Below are 21,986 nucleotides of genomic sequence, written 5' to 3' on the forward strand. Positions count from 1 at the left end.
AGACACTCAGGCACTCAGTCACTCAGTCACTCATGAGTGACCGACACTCATGAGTGACCGGCACTCATGAGTGACCGGTACTCATGAGTGACCGGCACTCATGAGTGACCGGCACTCATGAGTGACTGGCACTCATGAGTGACTGAGTGCCTGAGTGTCTGAGGGTCACCTCTTGAGAGACATACTCTCCTGGTATCGGAAATCTGAAAACAGCTGGTTTGTATGGAAAGTTAGTGTATAAACATTGCATACCTTACGGCGCATTGCATTGCAAGTTGGTTGCAAAGTTAGTGTATACACATTGCATACCTTACGGCGCAGTACCAGGAGCCACCTCTTCCGTGGATGCTCTCCTGGTACTATACATTCGAAAACTGGTAGTTTTCGAAGAAATTTTTCTCGACCAACGGGAAAATTAGGGAAAATCATGTTTGAAGTACACCTCCCTAACACCGATAATGCCGTATCAAAATTATAGGCCTCCCTTTAAAAACTCCGCCCTGGGCCTCCAAGGGGATTGATCCTCCACTGACTTAAATAGTCTTCTAGCAGTTAACAAAAAGAAAACTAATACTTATCACTCTCAGCCGTTCCTACAAGGTAAGGGACATCTGTGTTGCTCTTCTTAAATCATTAAAACGGCAGTTAAATTTTTATCAGTATCAGAATTTATTGTACAAATATAGTTTACACACTTGCGGTTAGGTTCGATTTTATATCATTTGTTTTATTTTCTGTTCTGTTTCTGGGGGTTTTGTAACAGTGATCCATAAACTATTCCTTTATACGGCGAATATAGAGTAAGAGGGTTATGTATTTAACTGCTAACATCCTTGTTTTTTCTCGCAATGTTTGTTTTCATGTTTTTCTTTGTCTTGTCTTCGTCTAAAATAAAGTAGCACGCAGCTATAGTGTTTTCCTTGATGGCCATGAGCAATACGGGGAGTATTTGTAAAAATCGGATCTTGAATAAGGACATAGGAGCGAAGCGAGCGAAAGAGCGTAAAGTGTTGTTAGCTAGGTAGTTTAAAAAGACATGTCGATTGCGTTTAGCTTGTTTTGTCCCACCTGTAAAATAACCATTGTGGGTGATTGTGCAACAGTTTTGGCTTCGTCTTTGCTATAAATATCCATGTATAATACTACTTCCCACCTGCGGGTAGGGTTTAAAACAAACAGTCCGTAAAAGAGAACCATGCCATCAGACACACATACATTTATACGAAAACGGAGGGTTTTATGTTTAGTGTTGTAGACGGAAGAGCAGTAACGCAAAAACACTCCATAAATGTACCTAGCGACACATACAAGACATAGATGTATTGTTTATCGGGGTCTCTGTGTGTATTTCAGCACTTTCTTTTGGGCCTTAAATCCTAGTCTTCTTTCTGTTTGTATTAGTTTCATGAATGGTTGAAAGTGTTTCGCTCGCTATACGCTTTTTGATATTATTTTACTTTAGCCGGCTTTATCGTTTCAAGTCATTCTCAACTGGGGTTTTGTTGCGTGAAGTTGACACAAAATAAATTCTGCTAAATTAAACGCAAGAACAAACCAAAGTCAGGCTCCAACTAAAACCGTGTGCCTGCCGTCGGAGAAAAGAAGGGAAGCATCTCCTTCCCAGCCAAAGCCTCTACACGTCCACCACTTTGAGGTTATTTTTTTATTAAACAATTTTCCTATGACTTTCCCGCTCCGATCCGTGGCGCTGTTTGGTTTGTTTCGCTGTCGCCAGCGGGCCACTGGCTGCTGCGCTGAAAGAGTTTCCTTTTCGCATTCCAACTGGCATCACGTCGGGCCACGTGCGCAACGGTGTTTGAGTGACAAGGGGGTTTGTTTTGGATGGTGGAATTTTGAAACTTTACCAACTCGTCTTTACCATTGCACGTACCGAAAAAGTACCGCGCGCCGAGAAGCATATTTCGGTCCTCAGGCAGCTAGAAGGTTGGCGGTATGGTTCGGGCAAAGCAAAAACAGTCTCTTTCTTGTTTATGGATGGCTCCATCGAACGTGATGATGTTGTTGTGCGATAATATTAAAAATAATAATAACAGCTCCAGGGTAGGGATGTGTGGCTCCTCCAGAAAACACAAGCGTTACCACGGGAACTCAATAATTGCTCTCCGTGAGAGCGCACACCCACACACAACCACCAACGCACATATCGAAAGAAAAGGATACCAGCGATGGGAAGGGGAAAATGGTAGAAATTTACGGTGGCTCCGGTTTTCCCCTGGCCATTCGCAACGGGTAGAACTCGCACCAGCAAATGGTCCAATGTCTGGCCAATCCATTGTTTTGCAGCATTAATCTACTTTCGTACTCACGCGCTCCCCCTTGGGGCTGCAGGGGGGACGCTACCAAAACGGAAGCCGGGAAAGTGATGGAAAATTTGCAAAAACCTTTTGCATTTTTTATCGCTTTTGTTCAAATTCTTTACAAATCACACACACACATACATACACAAACAAAATCTAGACACCTTGTTGTCGGTTGCCGAAAAGCCAAAAGGTCCTCGGAAACGCTTCGGTGGCTTGTCGGGGCGGCGAACGAGAGAAGAATGGGACTGGCAGGCTTCCAACTGGCTCCGAAGAGAAGCACAAGAAAGAGCAGTAAGTGAGGTGGAATTTAATTTATACTAAATGAAATCTCAAGTACTTGCCCACACGTATGCGAGGCATGATAAATAACATTAAAAAACAACAACAAAAATGTAATTACTAGCAAATAAAAAGAAAGAAAAACACACAATCTAACATAACTTGAGCGCTCTGCTGTTCTGTCATAATACTGTTGCAGTTGTTATACTGTTTGCTTTCCCACCCATTCGATTGGTTTTTTAATGTTTCTGTATGTATTTTTTGGGTTTGTTTTCGGTTGTGAATTTGTCTTTTTAAAACGATCCATGCATCCATAGATCGACATGCTGACATGGTAATAAGAGTTTATAGAGACGTTTTCTTTATCCCGATGAAACTGTTTTACAGTTGAAGTAAACATTTACCATTTAGCTAAACTGCCTTAATAGTAAACACATTCTGCATTGTGTGTGTGTGTTTGTTGTTGTGTTGCGGATCGTTTGGTTTCCATCGTTTAATGTCGTGTTTTTTTGCTTTAGTTTTAGCTTTTTTTCGGTTATTTTATATTAGTCTATCGATAAGTTTAGCTCACATCTTCGATTCTCTGCTTTGTTTTTGTCACTTAGTAACATCTTAGATGCTTCTTAAATAGATTTTTCCTAAACACATGAACGATTGTATATGTAACGTGTGCGCTATTCGGGGTTTTAGCTTTTGTTTTGCTTTCATTCCTACCTCCATTGTATGAGTTTTTATTTGTTTTGTTTAATTTTCATTATCCTATTAACAATCACACTAAAACATTTGTTTTGGGGCATGATTTTGATTAGTTTAATACACAGTTTTGTTTCGCTCTAACTTGCTTTTGCTAATATTTAGAACATCCCGTTTACTTTATATGTACTCAGAGCTTACACCACCGAGATGTGATGTGGTTAGATTTTTCTGTGAACTTTTGTTTTAAACAGACTTTCATTGTTTTTTTTTCAGCATGTCCGCTATCAACTTTGCTCGTTTAGCGGAGCTCAGCGTATTACTTGTGCTATGTGGGCTACCGGAGAGGTCTAGGACGCTTTTTTGTTTAAATTCAAATAATTGACAAGCGACAAACACGGCAACGTGTTGCCTTTCTGCTGTTTTTTGGTAGCGAGAAACCCAATAGAAACGCAATATCTTTCCGACACAACAGGTGAACATGGACAAGCGAAATTTTTCCGTGCTGTTCTACACATTAATAAATGTCCAGTGAGCGAACGCGGGCACGTTGAGGCAGGCTGAAATGAAATCAAAACTTTACCCAAACTCAGTGGGTAGTAGGAAAATGATAAAAAAGTGGACCAAACCCGAGCTCGTGCTTATGACGTGTTTCCAGTGGCGTTCGCAATCAATATTGCCAGTCGTGAAGGATATGGCCTGTGTGTTTCTGTGTGTGCATGGGTCTGGGGGAATGTTTTTGCTCTTCACCATAGTGCTTCCTGTTTGGTTTTCATCATCTCATCATCATCTCTATCAAGTCGGTGCAAGTGCGCTGCCTGGGCTGCATCGGATATCGCCCAGGCAGATGCGTTCTGAGCTGCCGCTATTAATAGCAAGCGAATAGAGGACGATGCAGTGTTATACAGTATTTTTTCCTGCACGCACTACTCACGTTACTCGCCACTCAACCGTCGCTAGGATTTGAGGTGTATTGGAACGGTGTTACGATGTCACCGTTCGATGTCCTGTGCGGATTGTAGGGATGAAATTCTACCACTTGTGATAGTAAGCGTTTTTGATCGGTAACCTGACTATATTTACGAAAACCGGCCCCAAAAACATCTACGACTCCGTGTGTTATTTCTACCATTTGTTTTCTCTATCTCTCGCCTATCAACCTCACGAAAATAGCTTCCGAGATGGACACAAGACACACCAGTTAATGGTCAACAGTCTCCACCAGTTTGACATCTTCCAACGAACAGACACACACACTCTCGATTCCGAAACGGATCACATTTGCTCGCACGGAAATGAATTGCCTTTGGCTTCTTCTGCTGCGGGTGATGGATAGAATTGCCTCGACAGCGATTTATCGTCTTCCCAGTAACGTACGATATTGACGTTTTTTTTCACTACTCCTCCGTTGGAAACCCGACGATTGATAGGCGGTAAATCTCCTTCACCCACCTGCACCGCGACTGCTGAGCGACTGAGGAAAATCGGAATGTACTTGTGTAACAAAGGCAAAGAAAAAGCGGCATTTGCATTACCTTTCGGATAGGCCCGTTTTCGCTAACCGAAATGAAAGTCGTCATAAGTCGTTCGCATTGAATGCATTACGCTTGCTTTCCCCTTTTGGTCTCCAACGATGTGCTGTATCTGGAAATAGACGATGAGAATGAGAGAAAAACATGACAATAACACTTAAATACGACCGGGTTCAAACAAACGTCGTCTGCGTAAACTTTTCCAGTTATAAATCAAACGCATGGACTGTAGTGAATTTAATAGGAAGAAACTTATCCAAACGGGAAGTTCGAAAAACAAAACGAATTGGACACTGTAAAGCTTTAAAAATGTTGGTAGCTCGTTGCTCTAAGGTCTAATTAGTAGCAATGCTGAAACGAGTTCCTATATAACTGCTGTTTGACACGGGATGCTGTCAGTTTGCGATACGAAGCAGTTAATTAGACTGCGTGCGTGATTGGCTGCGTTCCGCATATAGTTCAGGCGTAAGACACGTCTTAGTATTGTCAGTTGTAGTTTTATTTGTGAGAATAAGTACCAAGATCAGCATGTTTTGTTTTGGACTTTAAACATTACGTGCTAAATGATTAGCTTTTCATTAAAAGAAAACCATAAAATGTTGGACTGACTTTAGTTGTCTGTATACCCCAATACAAATAGTGACCGAAACATCCTTCAGAAGATCAATTGCTGTGCATTTGACGCCCTAACGATATCCATTAAAACAAGACGATTAGTTTTAATGATTGCGTGCGCCATATAAACGCCTGTGCCAAAGGCTAGTGCTCAACGCGCTAGAGTCCCGCCATGCCTAATCGTGTAAATAAGTTTAAACTTAAGATGAGCATTTTTTTCGCTAAGCACGGAAAAGAATCAGCAAAACCCATCGTTTGCAAAAAAAACGAAAAACCTTCTAATTGGTTCTCGAGGCCACATCTAATACCAATCTGAGCAGTAGCTGGAATGTTGCTATAAGCACGGCTCAGCCCCAAACAACCCGTTATTCACGGGAGCACCATCGAAACCGAGCGGTTCGGCGAGTAACCTTTTAATCCGATTACAGCTTTACCAGGGAATTTGAACCAAATTGGACAGCACCGAGCTTCAGGCACTCAATGAAGTCCGTGGTGAAAGGAGCAAAGCAAAAAAAAAAACGCCCGAGAAATGTACGCGCTTCAAAGACCATCGGAATGATTTCCGGATTTAGCGTATCGGAGACGGTACGCCCCAAAAATCACCTCGGGCCCGGGATGGAAGTGGCTTTGATTTTGTTGAAGCGGAAAGGCATAAACAGGTTTGGCCGGGCTACGGATACACGCATGAGTGGAATTTAATGAAAAACTTAGTCCACTTCCAAAGGCAGTATGAAACTATGCCGCACCATACGAGCTTTGTTTCCAGGAAGGTATGATTTTTGAGTGCTTTGGAATCAGGTCTGATAGACAGTCGTGGATGATTATGGGAGCTTCGGGCTTACCGCTTGAATGAGCAGCTCTATAGTACATAAATTACACCAATTTTGAGGTAAATTCCAATCTTCCAATTCATTTTGGGGCAAATTTGTAGACCTTGCCCTGTGAACTTACTTAGTTCCTGCATGTATCTTGAACGAAATGGACAAACTGATTGTGATGTGGGTTAATTTTCTCTTGGTTGGATGACTATTTCATTTAACCTTATTTTACATATTCCATCGGCTGTAGAACCATTTGAGGCCTGTATCTTGTGTTGCATTAGAGAAAAGATTTGCTGGAAATTTAATTTAAAGTTGCAATTTATAAAACAGCTTGTGTGTGTGTTAAAGCTTATTAAAATTTGACCTTACTTGGAGTGTATTTAAAATAACTTGGTCCAAAATACTCCACCTCATCTGTTCGATTCAGTGTTGCACGCTCGTGCTGCATCACTGACATACATCAGCATTATGCAAAGTTCACCTTCAACGTTTTCGAGATTATTTTCGATGAAATGTTACAACCACGTGTTGCGCATCTGTGGCTAGGAGGAAATAAAATGTCTGGAATCGAAATCGAGAAAAAAGAATGTATGCAGCTCGCTGCAATGAAATCACTCATCTCTTTATTAAGAGCGGAATGTCAGATATGACAACCGTGCCTCGCAATCCTGCCCGCCTAGTAATCCTTTTCCGGATTGAACGGAGTATTCCACATGCGTGGAATTCATGAGGGACTCGTCATGGTTCAAAAACCTTCGCTGAAGCCTTACGTGATTGTGATGATGTTGCATCGACAGTGTAGGGCACATTTTTTTATCCGATCCCCAACGGTACGAGAGTGCTGCTTCAGCGTTATTAAGTACGTGCTGCACAGTAAGTAGCTCCATCGTTACTGGATTTTGTGGCGAAGTGATAGGAGCTGTTTTTATTGCTATTTTATCCACTACATTCCCGGCAAATTCATCACGATGCCCCATGCCGCCTGGATCACCAGTTTCAGTTTGGCTCGATTGCGTTCGATATCGGAAGATCCGGGAGAATCGGGAGATCCACCCTGGGATTATAAATTTCTACACGGCATACTGTCACTACGATAATCCTCGACTCCCGTGACACCCAATCGGTGGTTCACAAATGGCGACGGTGCAAGGATGTCGCACGGGGTATGGCCCATTTGCAAAAAAAAGGTCAAACGGTTACTAGATAAGACCGGGTGGTTCGATTCTAGGTTCAACGTAAGGTAGAACCGCATCCTAAGCACAACACAGCACAGCAGTATGGTAGTGGTTGCGGAAAGTGCGATGCCGACACTCCGATGTGGACAACGCGTGTGTTGGGTTGTTGGTAATTTAAATTTTAATTAGTTTGATTGATGATGATACTCACGTTGATGGGAAAGTTTTCTCGTTTTTTGCCCACCGTCGCACACGCTACTGCACCTGTGTCCCCGGTGTGTATGTGTGTGTGTGTGTTGGTTTCCGGGAACCTCGGGAAACTGATTCTCTCTCAGCAGGAAATGGATGCCACAAAAGAAGAGCAACGGTTCTAGGCATACGGTGTGTTGTGCTGTTCACTTTTGATTCATTTACCGACCCTCGCCTTCTCCTGGGTGGACAAAAAAGGGTTGCGTTTGTGTGCTGTGTCGAGTACTTTGTTGAGCGAGCGAGCTTTGCCGTGCGGGTGACGAACCTCGACCATAATTCCGTAACACTTGTTAGCATTTTCCAGCTGCCCGAAGGAAAAAGCAAGGAGAAGCATCATGTAAAACATGGCAGCATGAGTTTCTGGCTGTGTTGAACTGGGGAACGGGGGGAAGGGGGGGGGGGAGAAAAACAAACACACACACACACCCACACTCGGACGAACAACATAACTAGTTTGCAACTAATCAGTAAGGTCAGGGTGTGGAAGGCAACTGGGGAAAAAGTCTGTGAGTGTTTACTGGACGAGAAAAGAGCATTTTGTGCGTCAAACAAACGGCCAACTCGAGGCCCAACCCAACCCGAGCCAACCGGGGGTGACAATGAGTCTGAAGCGTTGAAGTAACAATTTTACCAAAACAGAACCACTCGATTCCCTGCAGGAAGTTGTGCCTTCGTCCCGGGTATTCCTTTTTTTTTTGAGGGGGGGGGGGGGGACTGAAACCCGGGAGTGTCCCATGGGAAGCCATTTCCGCATCGTCGGTGGATGGTCGTACACGTGGTTTGTGGTACATTGGAATTGTAATTATTTAAATTGCGATTTGATTGCAGCTGTTGAGGAAAGTTGTTTAGCAACAATTGAGTTTCACCGCTGTTGAAACTGTATACTATTTTGCTGAAACTGGAACAGATACTGGGACGTAAGCGTATCATATTTGTATGACATAATTTTTATCGCTTATAACGCAACACTGCAACCAACCGATCGCTCTTACCGTTTTTCATCGCTCCCTAGCTACAACATTCTTATCTGTAACTCAACAGCAAATCAGTGACACTAAATAATCGTGCCCGCCTTTCGTCAGCAAATGCGTTTGATGTGTTTCGGAATCAATTCACCCGGCCGCCGTACAACGAATGCGCCAATCGATGTACACAAAACAGGCGGGTCTCGGTTTTATTTCGCAGCAGTCATATAAATTTATCGTGCTACGATGCACAGTAAAAACATCAACAGAGTTTACGAGCCAAAGCCAGAGCCAGGCCAGTGGCCATTTAGGTTGACGGTTTTTTTTTTATTTTGGGAGTTGATTGATTGAAATAAAGGCAACAAAAAGCGATACATCAACAGTTCGCGATGATTTGTAGGGAGTTTTTGATTAAATCATTCATTGTTAACGGTTTTGGGCTGGTGAGTTGATAATAATAAAAGTGTGATAGCAAAATAAAACGCATGTTTCTTGTACGATATTGGTGTAAATATATTGTAAAGGAACATGAAAATATACTTTTGAAATTGATTTTGACTAATAGTAATTTTAACCATATTAGCTAAATTAACACCGTCTGAGGGTATGCAATAAATGAGTTTAAGTATACTATACTTTTAACTATATTACATAATTCCAGATAGATAGATAGTGCGATACACCCTTAATTTAGCTGCGTTCTGTTACTTGGTACTGACAGTAACAATATTCAAAAGTTTCCATATACGGATGTCTGGATAATCAACGGTAGTCTTTAATTTAAAGCTTCATTATCTACTATGAGCACTTTATTTTTCCGCACTCATAACACATACACACATGGATGATCTTTTTATTTCCTGACAAAAATAGATCTTCCCCTTTGAACCAGGGTCAGCATCCTATCCTGTTTCGACTGCACTAATCTATTTGTGCATCTGACAAGTGGTTATACAACGGGAACAGTCGCCTCGTGTGCATTGCAGTTTGCCCAGGGTCCCAGGGTCCGTCCCCGTAACCCGTTAGTGAACCGAGGACACATAAATTCAACCGTAACGTGTCTGTAATTTCCCATCAGCATCACAGCACAGTGAGCACGCACATACATCCAGACCGATTGCAGGCACTGCCGTCGTGTACTGCAAAATCCTTTAATCTCACGCCGGGACTCTAACGTCCGGGTTTGTCTTGGTCAAGTTTCCGGTCCATTTGGAGGTTTCGTCACCCACTTTGGATCTCTTTGCCCTTTTTTTGTACAACAAGTAGGTTGTTGCCTCTTTTTTTATGTGAGTGTTACCTCCCGCTTGTGCATATCATTTGAGGGACGGTGTTTGCTCAACCTTACCCGGTTTAGCACGGTTGAGCTAGAAAGCAGCGTGCCGAGGCGTGCTGTGGGTAATTATTTAAATTGTTCATCCATTGGCGCGTGTTTGACTACCGAGGGACTTGGCGGGTTTACAACAGTGTTCCTTCTTGCAACATCCAACTTTGACAGAAATTTCTTCGAGAGTTGTCATAAACAAATTATACAATACAAGTGTCTAGTGTTCGAAATTGGAATATGTTTTCAAAACTATTTAAAAAAAAGGTAATAACTATTGTTGTTTTATAGTTTCTGAAAAGCAATTCAAATATTTAAACAAATATGGTTTTAGACGATACTCTGTGTTTTGTTTAATATTCAATCTCTACTTTCTAAAGTTCCTCAACTTTCAAGCACATAACAATGAGTATGTATAGCAAAATATTTTGATTTATTAGACAAGGGGATACAGATAGAGGGAGTTTTTATTAGTTCAATTTAAAACAGTTATGATGCGACAGATGCATCATGGGCGTTAGCCAACGTTTTATGTCTAACATTGCTTAGAATCTTCATTGCAATTACTTACCCTTCGAGAGGTCGTGCGTCTGTTGGCTTCGTTCTCTGCATCCACTATTTTGAGCGGCACTCTTCAGACAAATCATCCTATCAACCAAAGGATCGCCACCGCCGTTGTTTCAACCAGCATAAATCATCGTCCTCGCGTGTCGTATGGGATGGTTCATCTCTCCCTCTCTTCTATTTGCATCCGCAAACTACAGTGCACAAAATAAACAACTGTACGGCGTTGAGGATGCGGGAAAAACACTTCATCCCGCTGGTTAGCGGCTACAACAACATGCCCTTTGTTTAGCCGAGAGTGTTTGCCCCGTGCTTTTTTGTGTGTTGCTTTGCGTTGCGGTTGCCCTGGATGGGGGCGAAAGCGTCAAACTTAAGCATAAAACATGGCCACGCGTTTGGAACATGAGAAATTGTGGTCCGGCCCCTCGTCAGTCAGGACAAGATAACAAGCATAACAGACGGCTGTTGGCAGTAATAACAAACCCGGCACACATACACAAAAAAACTCACCAAACACATACCCACACACACACACGCATCGTCAGGAAAACAACGCATAATGGTGGTGGCCGGTTCCGAAATGGTAGCGGACGAGAAAAAAGTGGGATAAATGCGAGCGAACTCGCAACCATTGGCTCTGGATGGTTGGTAATGTAATTCGCTCGACATCGTGTCACTTGTTTCTCTTCATTATCACGTGCTTGAGATCGTTTTTTGGGAGGTGTCCTCCATTCTCCTGCTTCCCTTCGACAAGTTTCATGTGCCATGCGCTTGGGTCATACTGCGGCCATATTTAATGTCGCACTGCTGCTGCCGGTTGTCGCCGTGTTGCGGAAGGATTTATGTTCTGCCGCTCTGGAGGGTACGTCCGCACATCATTCAGCCTGTCCGCGACAACAGTGGGAGGGAGTTACAATACCAAAGGACAACAAGTTATCTCGTGTCAGTAGCGGTGCTTCAGCGTGCCACAATCGCAATCTCATACGTACACGGGTAAACGTTGATCGACGGTGTCGCTGGTGGTGTGCGTGCTGGTGGTATCGGTCGTATCGATGGTCGCAGTGCAATCGGGCCCGATAGAGACGTCATCCGTGCGCGGAACGGAACTACGGGTCGAAACCGTTGGCGACGGCAGCGAGGATGGCACCGGTGAGGACCCGGCACCATCCCCGATCCGTGGCACGATGTGGTTGTTGTTCAGTCGATTATGCTCCTCCGGTGCCTTCCCTACCACGATCGGAGACGCGCCTTGCACCGATGGCTTGCTTTGATTATTATTGCAGTTATCGTGATCGTTGCTAGTGGCATCGGCAGCAGCAATCATGCGAACAGGATCACCACTGCACGGATGACCACCGCCGGTAGCGTGGCTGACGGAGGTGTAAGAATGGCTATTTACGTTGTTACCGCCATGACTGCTGCCGTTGTTGTAGCTGACATTGTTGTTGTTGCTCAGATGGATACCGGAGTCCGGAATGGCATTTTTTGCACTGGCGGCAATGGAAAGTTTCACCCGGTGCGGTTGGTTGACGCTGTAGTTGATGTTGTAGCTAACGCTGGGATGGTTCGTACTGTCCGTTGCCGTGTACGTGGCAGAATTGGACGATGAATGGTGTGGGCTCGTGTCGGTATCTTCCGTTGTCGTGTGTCCATCTCGGGTGCCTTGTCATACCTTCTCGGTCATTCCGCTGCTGTTGTTTGCCGCGGTGGTCGGTTGCGATGTAAAGCTACAAATGGGAGGCAGAAGAAAATGGGCGAGAAAATTTAGTGAATAAAGCAAGGAACAAACTCGAGTGCGGCGTGTTCGTTAGAGTTGGTAACGAGTATGGGTAGCAACTTCAAAGGCAAGCGTCTAATCGGACGGTCAGGTACTGCAGAGGAAATCGTTTCATCAAATTGCACCGCATGGTAACTGCAATCAGGCTCATGCCCATGAATACGTTGTAGTTGTAACTTAACACACTGATTACAGATTAACCGTATACCAGTTTTACCAATTTGATACCAGATGTGAGTAGTTTAAATTGTAGATACCGTCATGAAGATTTAAAATTAATTTAATTGCTAAAGATAACAATTTGCTTAAAAAAATGATATTATTTCGATTATTCGATGCCTTTTTTAACAAATGCGTGTAGATTGTGCTAGTAAATCAGTGAAAATTTAAATTTCACTATTCATGCATTATTAATAAGCTAGTTATTTGATTTTCACCTTCAACGATTGAATGGAGACGCCTGGTACCTTTCACTAGGTAATTGGCTGCGTACTTTTGATTTTTCTAATGTTATCTTCCTTATCTTCTCATAACAAATGCATGCATTATGAACGAAACAACAAGGTATTGGTTTATCGTATGTATTTATTGTGGAAGTTTTATGAGTTATTATAAAGAAGTGAGTTAGATGAGCACAATATTCATATTTTACGCTGCGCCTACCGGTACACAGGTAAAAATGTTACAACCAATCAATCGATTCGGTGTTCAGTAATATTTTACCACCAATGTTTCACCATTAATCTTATTCCATTGCAACTTATCCGATCGAATCAATAAAAACTCACTTTAAGACATAAATCATCGTCGATTCTCATTCCACTTAAGTACACAAATATCCCTCGGGCAATTCCAAACAATTTTTCCCCCCAATAAACACCATCATCGTACACAAACAGAATTCCTTGCAATAGACCAAACATTTTCTAACCACAAACCACCGAGGTAACAGCAGGGTACAGAGGAACACAAAAAAAACAAAAAATGTTACAAAGTTTTGTGTTTTTGAGGTCGATTTTGTAGCAATTCTGGATTTTGCTTTGGTTTTGAATTGGAGATCAGTTTCTCAGTTATGCTCGTGACGTGCTGACGATAGAGAGAGAGAGAGAGAGAGAGAGAGAGAGAGAGAGAGAGTCGGAGAGGAAGAGAACAAGAGAGGCGTGATACCTAAAACTCACCCGATGGAGTTGGCCGTGCCCGAGTAGCAACTGTTGGTACCGCTGTGTCCATCCTCCGTGACGCCGCTGTGCTCCTTCACCGAGTCATCCTTGGTGTGTTTGTGCCGGTGAGAACCGCTGCCACTGCCACCGCCACCCGTACCGCCACCACCGAACGATTTGCCGAGTGGGCTTTTCATGGTAAAGTAGCCGCCCGGTTTCGGCTTCAGATGGCGATTGTTCATTTCCATGTGAACAATTTTCATGAATTCAATTTGAGCAGCGAGTTTCTGAATTTCTTCCTTTGGGAGAAGAAAAAAAGGCCCACGTACACGGAGTGTGCCGGCCGCAATCAGTACGGTGCCATTGTGTGAGAACGAGTTTGTTCAGCAGGGGTTTTTTATAAAACATGTAGGAACGGAGAAAACGACAAGGAAAAAAAAAACAATATGCATAGAAACCGGTTAAGTGAAGTGTCGAATGCAAATGCCACGAAGGGAAAATTGAAAAATCAGCTGCCACTGTGGACGCACACACCGGTAGTGCGGTCAGCTATCACAATTTCACTCCTGTCTGCTTACCTTCAGCTCTTCGTTCTCCTGATATAGGTCGGCCGTTTCCTCCGGCACCAGACCGATGCCGTTGAGCGAGAAGGACGCCGTGATGCCACGCTTCCGTGCCCGCTGATCCCACTGGTCACCCTGGCCGCGCAGGATACGCAAAACTTTCGGCCCGAACACGAGCGCTATCGTGACCGAGGTGGAAAGCTGCGTTCGTATGAATCCGAGCAGGTATTTAATATCCGGCCCTGCCTGGGGGAAAATGAACAGGCTGAAAGCAAGCGGTTGAAAAGCAAACGTATAGGAAGCGTAGGATTAATTTTTCAGCTAAAAACCATCCACTAATGGGGTTGAGAAGTTAAGAGTTTTTGTCCACAGCAGCACACACCATCACCGGCCAAGGAAGGCCATTGCAGACGCTTAAACTCGCTTCTTAACAGGGCCAGCAAAAATGGCATTAAAACTCGGCCAAGCACCGTGCGATGGAAGAACGATAATCGATACTCACTGGAACGCTACCATGGTCGTGTTGACCAGGGCAATGTTGTAGATGGCGTAGGAGATGAGCTTTGCCTCGTTGTAAAGCGATTCGGCATTGCGCACGTTGTAGCAGACGCGTATTCCCCAGGCAAGAAACAGTACCTCGCCGATGGCCAAACTGTGGTCCCACCAGTTGTACGAACACTGCTTGAATATCAACCCGTACTGGTCCTCGATCTGGAAATGAAGGCACACAAGCAGCCAATTTAGCAGAAATAAACGTTAGCATCTAGACGTTTACAATACGGAATAACAATTAACAATATTGGTTTCTGGTAGAGAGATATGGTGAAACACAAAATCAGTTTCGCTTTCGCGCCGTATTCTACAACATGAACTAGGTGGGATAACCTAAAAGTTTTATATTATGAGCTGATGAAACTTGATGGCGTTGTAGGCGCCTTCATCACCTTTATTCCATGTGACGTATATTTAATAAGACAACATCACGATTTTTGATTAGCTTGTTGTGCGTATTTGGCAATGATAAGATTAATTATAAGTCACAATCACACACGGGGAGCCGTCCAAAAACTGGTGTATTTTTACAACGAATTATTTATGTCTTCTGGTACGGTATTAGATCATACATCACTCAAGCCATAAATGCCGAGCGTCATCATTTTCGCTAATAGTTTTATCTAGAAAGCTCTCACTCTCTCTCTTACGTGATCCAATCAAAATCCTAGTAAATGTTACCAGATCTAGTTCCGTAGCAGTTGGAAGCCTAGGTATAGGGCTTCGTTAATAGCTCAGCATAACAAATAAAACGATATGGCTGGACCTTCCATCCCAGACTTGGTTTAATGAGCGAAAACAAAAATTCACCAACCGGGTACCTCATTCACCTCTGGCCGGCTCCGGCACCCATCCGATTCGGGTAGGCATCCGAGCTTACCAAAGCATCCGTGCAGACCAAAGTCTGTCTGGCTGCGTACGTGCGAAAACAGCAACACCGGAACAAGTTTGGTGATAATGATTTTATGGCTGCCCGGAGGAGTAATTAAGCGGATTATTAAAAATGTATCGCTCGTCCCGAGGCCGTAGCAGGGCATTTACTCGGCTGGGGTTGGCAGCACTCGACACACGGACAAACGGTCAGTGGAATCGCTGCCGAATCGACCCGCAATCAGTGGATGGTTGGTTTCTCCGATGTCTGCGCAAGGTAGAATAATAATAACCTTACCGGAAGCGCTTACAGTGGCGCTGCTACAGGGGTGGGCGTAAATTAGGAACGATACAGAATTCTATTAGACCCTTGGGTTGCTCACTTTTCCCGACTAATAATTGGGCTACACACACACACACACACACACACACACACACATACACACACACATGTTCGACCGCAGTGTGTCGGCGGACATAATCAGCTTCGTGCTGGCGCTGGGTGGAATGAAATTTCAATCGTGTCAACTTACCCGCTCCGCCGTCGGTGGAGCCGAGAGTGTCCAGGTGCCAAGGTAGATAAACATGACCAGCAGTATCGGGACCATCCACTGGAGCAGCTGCTTGTCGGTAAGCTTCACCTTGTGGGCGGATTTGACGCGGTAGGTGAGCGAAACGCGCCAGGTCTTCATCAGCAGCGCCGTGTACGTCACGCAGAAGCCCATGTGGCGCGTCCATTTGGTGGCGATGCACGAGTAGGTGTCGAGGATGGGAAAGATGGCCGCCATCTCTAGGTACATGAAGGCACAACCGAGCAGCGTGATGGTGAGAAAGATTGGGCTGGCCACCTTGAACACTTTCACCTTCCGGTGCTGATACATGTACAGTGCGAGCACGACGGTAAATCCGGCGCACATGATGGAGAAGGTGAGCAGTGTCGTTCTGGAAGGGGAGATGTAGTTAGAAGAAGAGGAAGCCACATTAATCATGGCGAAACGTATTTCGTTCGATCGCGTTTGCTTGATTTCAGATTAAAGTTACTTTAAAGTGAAATTAATGTATCTTGTGGTCAAACGATACAGTGCGTAACATACACATACGAACATTTGGTTATTTGATAATATAACTATAATATAATAATATAATATGGCCTGATCGACAATCAATCAATCAAACAATCATTGGTAGTGCCATGACCGAACTTTACATCGTATTTTTAGTATTCTTAAAAAGGTTTCGCTGTCAATAGCTCGTTTTGAAACTCACCTGAATGCCCAATTGTAGCTCGCCAGGCAAGGTTCCGGTCCCGTACAGGTGGCACACCCGAGTGCACAGCGAACGCAGACGAACACCTCCTTGTAGTAGGAGCTAATGTTATCCCGATATTCCTGGTACGCCACCTCCATGATGCTGCCATTGAAACCATCCGGATGGCGGTACGAATAAAACCCATCCTTGCAGCGACACTGATAGGCTCCCCGGGTCCACCCATTCACGACGGTTTGCAATGCACTGCCGGCAGCTAGCACTACGCTGGGCCCGCTGGACGAACCATTCACCAAGCTTTGCATTAGCGGACCGGTACCGTTCGGGCCTAGCGTTAGGGACGGGGACGCGCTGATAACACTGGTGACGACCGGGCGGTACTCACAGCGCATGCTGTGCACGTGGCACTTGTGCGAACCATGGAATGCCTCGATCTGCCGCAGCTGTTCATCCTCGCCGAGCTTGAGGTTCCGCACGAACGGGTAAAATTGTCGCAGGTGCTGGTTGTAGCTGAGGATTTCGTAACGATTCGGGTTGTTGCATTGGTTAACTTGCAGATCACTGATGTCGATGTCGATGCTTAGAAAACCGCGTATGCTGGAGTGGACAATTGACACCAAGAACAGGGTTAGACAAGAGACTCCCCCACGTATGTGCGACATAGCCGGATAATTACCCGTGCCGACCCATCGGTGGGATTGCGACGCTGTACGAGAGGATCCATTTCTTCTGGCCGCAGGAATAGTATGGGTAGGTCCACCAGCCCTTGTACGAAATGTCTGGTGGTGTTGGCGTAAACTTTGGTGACCGTAAACCGGGTGACGACGTTTCATCCTCAAACCTGCGTAATGAAAATCGACAATCGACCTAGTGACTAAGAGGAGTGTTTGATGCTCCAGACCGAACGGTGGAACGATGCTACTTGCCATGGATAGCTGGGATCGGGTTTGGTACCGATCGCTATACCTTCAGCTTCGATTCGCAGCGGGCCACCCATACCGCCCGGTTCCTTGTTCCACCAGACGGAGTTGGTGAGCAAACCGTCGCTGACGTTGATCGACAGGATGCGGGCACTGGTGACGTGTGCGTCGGATAGTAAACCCTTCGCCAGCGCATCAAGCAAACCTGCGGCAATTGTGTTCGAATCGATAGAAATCAATGCTACTCCTAAGCCCGAATGATAAATCTCTAATACCTAGCATTATCCTCATTACAAACATCCACAACACAAGAAACGGTTGGCTATTAATCACAATAATATCTCACAAGTAATAAGGCTTTACCGGTTGTCTACCAATTATCCTACTTAGTGGAATAATGCATCGATTAGAACGCATCCGGTCGCACCGATTATGATAAAGAGATATGAATTGTTCGTGTTAAACTACCGGAACATGATTTCAACCGTACGCAAGCACTAGAGTACATTGTGAAGTGTCCATTGGTGGTGTATGAGGCCGCCCAACCACCGCAGAGCGTTGAGACTCGCAACAAGTTCTTTGTTCCATCAAAAGCAACCTATACAATACATGTTCAATGGTGATTGAACACATCCTTATGTGCAAACAACAACATTAGTTGGTGCTAGCTGTCCGTATCGTAATGTGGTTCAAGTGGCGGATTTTCCAACTAGTCAATCACCGAACCCTTCAGTTATTAGATTGATTTCTTGAGAGTGATTAGCGATTGGAAGGATGTTCGATGTTGAAGCTCATTAGATACACGCTCGGCAACTCAGCACGACCGAAACGGCACCGTCTTGTTGAGCAAAAGGGTCCTTTACCCATTTTCCTACGTCAATCGGCCTCCTACGTTGCGAGTCCGAGCGTTCCCCCTCGGAAGTTCGTCCATTGCGTCAAATGAATGTTTTCGGTAGGAAGAAACGCGAAAACTTTCTATCGCCCTTCACATCCTCTCGCACACGGCCGAGATGGCGATATTAATTATTAATCGTGGATCCGAACCATACCGCTCCCTGCCCACACTTACCGTTGTGGCGTGACACACCCACGTCCTGGAGTACGACCGCGGCCAGATCCGCCTTCTGCCGGGCACCGGTGTAGCGCTCCGGGTTGAGCGTTATCTTTAGTGGCCGATAGAGCTTCGTCAGGCAGAGGGCACCCAGGTTTTCCGTCGCGATATCGTGAATTGTTTGCAGAGAGTCTTCGATGGCTTCCTGGAAAAAGGCAAGGAGGGATACAGAGTGACAGAATGGCTACGGCAAAGCGAGTGCAAAGAGCAAAGCCTAGCTCATAGACCCGCGCTAGCTCAAACGATGACGTACGCAAACGGTACTAGAACGCACACCGTTGAGCGATTCGTTCGGTCTGTGTGGGGTGGTTTATTTGATCTTGTTTGCCATTGTTTTGTCGGTGAAATGATGTGGGATGGTCTTTGTTGTACAAGACGCGGTACGGACAAAGCACAGGGACAAAGGCCGGGTTTGTCTTCATGATTATATTTACCTCCCAAAACTTTATCTGCACTCAAAGCGCCCGGCATTAGATTTGTGCATTTTAGTTGTGTGCGTGTGTAAAACAATTCCAGTGAAAAGGTAGTGGACGAAAAATTGTTAGTTGATAGTACATAGTGGGGATGAAAGGTGATAGTTCATAATTCATAACCGCCCGTACCGATGCGTTTTAGCCCCAAGTTATGAGTGAGTAATAATTTCCCTTTTAATAAATAAACGTTTTCCAGCGAAGCTAACGACCAGTTGAACGTAGGCGAGTGATTGTTTTCGCCCTTCATGGTTTTGATGGATTCAGATGCTTGTTTTTGTCAGATGGAGCATTAAAATAGAAGTGCACGATTGCACAGTGGGTTGTTTTCAACAAATGTCGGCATGAAAATATGTTTTGATCAATAAGAATTTATAAATTTTAATTACCAAAAACTGTACTATTGAAATATATGTTCCGTTTAGGTCGGGATCAAGTAAAATAATGGGAATAATTACCTTAGCGTACTTTAAACTACTCCTTTATTTAAGCCCTGTTTTATTATCCTTCAAGCAAAATAGTACAATATTTTTTTATTTCAAACAACGTAAAAAGGGAAACGAAAGCACTCGATGGAGACGCCTAGTATCTAGCGTGATTAGCTTTAGCAGAGCATCGGCCAATTATATTATTTGCTAGTATCATCTAAGATATTAGAGTCTCTAGACCAGAAGCCATTTAGTTATTTAGTTAACGTCCATTTTTTTAATATGTTCAAAAGCATAATATTAAAAGAAGGAAACAAAATAAAACTAATTTTGGACTTTTGTCCCACGAAAAATACCCATAGTGACTGGAAATGCTACGATCCTCTTCCGGTCTAAGCCCGCTGTTGACCACAGTCGAGTAAATGCAAAAGTTGGTCACCGGTGGGATGAAAGTCATTTCTTTTGGGACCGTCTGACACCCAAACAGTTCAAAATCCGGAGTTTGTTTATTCATCACCGATCCCAGAGGAGTCTTTTCGGACAGTTCCTTGAAAGGCGGATTGTCCGAGGTACCAGGGAAAATCTTCTTCGGTTCAACGGCAACCACCTGGCTGTGGTTCATGATGATGATGATGATGATGATGATGATGATGTATTAGTCGCTTGAAAGTCTGTTTTTGCATCACGTTCCAGGGTGACGTTTTCTTATCAAACCCCCCACGGATTAAAACCCTCACCTTCTTCTGTACGCTTCTGCTTGGAGCATACTGTTCGGAAAAGCAGGAAAGCTTGTCATTCCCGCATACCTTCGACCCACATTTTTTTTTCTTTTGTTTGCCTCCCATCAAATACCCTTTCGGAACCGGTACATCCTCAAAGGTACGCTCGAAAGCATCCTTTTTATTGCGATTTTTCATTTTTGTCATCTCCAACATTGCACGATCACACATAAACACAGCATGCCGGGCGCACATCGTTCTTGTGGCCGAGATTTAGCGACTACCCTTCCACCATCACAAGCACTCCTGATTTATTCACCGACGGGTGCAAAACAAAAACAAACCTTCACTCGTGCCTGTGACCGGTGATTCGTAGTGCCTGCTGTCCCGTGCTGTAGCACGCTTCCCTGGAGGCACGTTTATTGAAATGCCCCGTGGGAATGCTGATTTTCTCATCTTTAGGGGTTCTTTTTTGCTGTTGTTGTAACCCTCCCCGGGAGACACTTGGTTGTTGGTATGGCACACTTTACCGCACAGAAACTAATCAACGCGTCGAATGAAATATTAATCGAGTGCTTCGAGGAAGCGAGAATGGAAATCGAGGGGAAAGGAATGACGCTGCGTCAACACGGATTTTTCTCGCTCTCTGTCTATTTGGTTGTTTGTTTTTATTTCCATACAAAAGAGAGCACGGCAAAAAATAAAATGGCAAAAAAGAGGAGGGTAGGCCTTTTAGGAGGAGGACGATGACACTTCAATCGATTAGCATCCGTTTCCGATTTCACACAGACACAGCCACACATACACACACAGCCACATATGATCATCCTTTGCTGGGGATAGTTAAGGACGCGATGGGACCGGACGGATGCAGCAAGAGTGTGGCGCACGCTGTGCTAATAAAGCACGAGATTGTGCAGAAATTGGCTCTGACGAGATTTCCTTCCACGCGCTTCAAGCGGATGCGGTTAACGATCTTGATCCGGCGAAGCGACCGGGTCGGTGCGGGATGGATCGGCACGCGCAGAGAATGTGCCCGTTCTGAAAGTAAATGCTTATCGTGCGGCCCCAACTACAGCCGAGGAAGCGTCAGCCGTCAGATAGGAAGCTAATTTCCGTACGTGAGTTTGTCTGTGTGCATGGGTATTTAAGTGGCTTTGAGTGCTAAATAAGAAGCGAAAGGCGAAAGGCTGTTTGCAGCGTTCGCATCACAAACGGAAGCGATTTTCGTGCCGACTGCAAAGCACACACACAAACACACAAAAAAAACGTGAGCGAAAAAGGCAAACCACGTGAGACACACGGTTTGGGGACAGCGTGACATTCGGCAAGAATTCAAAGGATGTGCTGCCAAAGTTGGGCTTTGATAGGTCCCTTGCGCCTCACACGCTACTCGTGCGACTTCGGTTTGAAGTTTTGAATATTTTATGCGGCCGATTCTCCGGTTTGTACCAATATCCGGCCTGTACCGGCATACACTTAAAGACGACTGCGTTAACAGCTCAGGTCAGACATCTTTGATGTGCACGGCACGAACCTGTAGTTGGGGCTGGTAGTGATGGGGTTTTTTTTGTTCTTCCTACTCCAAGGCAGAATGTTTTACACGGTGTGAGCA

General features: G+C 44.7%; 2 protein-coding genes across 2 annotated transcripts in view; both read right to left on the bottom strand.

The window, feature by feature from the left end:
* Positions 1 to 3,488: 3,488 nt before the first annotated feature.
* LOC128300277 (uncharacterized) lies at positions 3,489 to 12,195 on the bottom strand. Its single transcript, XM_053036290.1, has 4 exons — positions 11,525 to 12,195; positions 10,543 to 11,419; positions 4,829 to 4,937; positions 3,489 to 4,767 (listed from the first exon to the last, which is right to left on the bottom strand). Exons 1-2 carry the CDS (start codon positions 11,857 to 11,859, stop codon positions 11,329 to 11,331), a joined length of 426 nt encoding a protein of 141 aa, XP_052892250.1. The 5' UTR covers positions 11,860 to 12,195; the 3' UTR covers positions 3,489 to 4,767; positions 4,829 to 4,937; positions 10,543 to 11,328.
* The window catches only part of LOC128300270 (probable G-protein coupled receptor CG31760), a 62,364-nt gene continuing 52,554 nt past the window's right edge, over positions 12,177 to 21,986 (bottom strand). Inside the window, exons 3-11 of the mRNA XM_053036281.1 lie at positions 18,713 to 18,899; positions 17,650 to 17,848; positions 17,400 to 17,564; positions 16,724 to 17,320; positions 15,991 to 16,399; positions 14,538 to 14,746; positions 14,051 to 14,300; positions 13,491 to 13,771; positions 12,177 to 12,262 (exon numbers count right to left, since the gene is read on the bottom strand). Coding sequence (XP_052892241.1) covers positions 12,202 to 12,262; positions 13,491 to 13,771; positions 14,051 to 14,300; positions 14,538 to 14,746; positions 15,991 to 16,399; positions 16,724 to 17,320; positions 17,400 to 17,564; positions 17,650 to 17,848; positions 18,713 to 18,899 — 2,358 coding nt within the window. The 3' untranslated portion in view covers positions 12,177 to 12,201. The remainder of the gene's footprint in view (positions 12,263 to 13,490; positions 13,772 to 14,050; positions 14,301 to 14,537; positions 14,747 to 15,990; positions 16,400 to 16,723; positions 17,321 to 17,399; positions 17,565 to 17,649; positions 17,849 to 18,712; positions 18,900 to 21,986) is intronic.

The sequence above is a fragment of the Anopheles moucheti genome, chromosome 3 (assembly GCF_943734755.1).
Source record: "Anopheles moucheti chromosome 3, idAnoMoucSN_F20_07, whole genome shotgun sequence".
In the NCBI taxonomy this organism is placed as follows: Eukaryota; Metazoa; Arthropoda; class Insecta; order Diptera; family Culicidae; genus Anopheles; species Anopheles moucheti.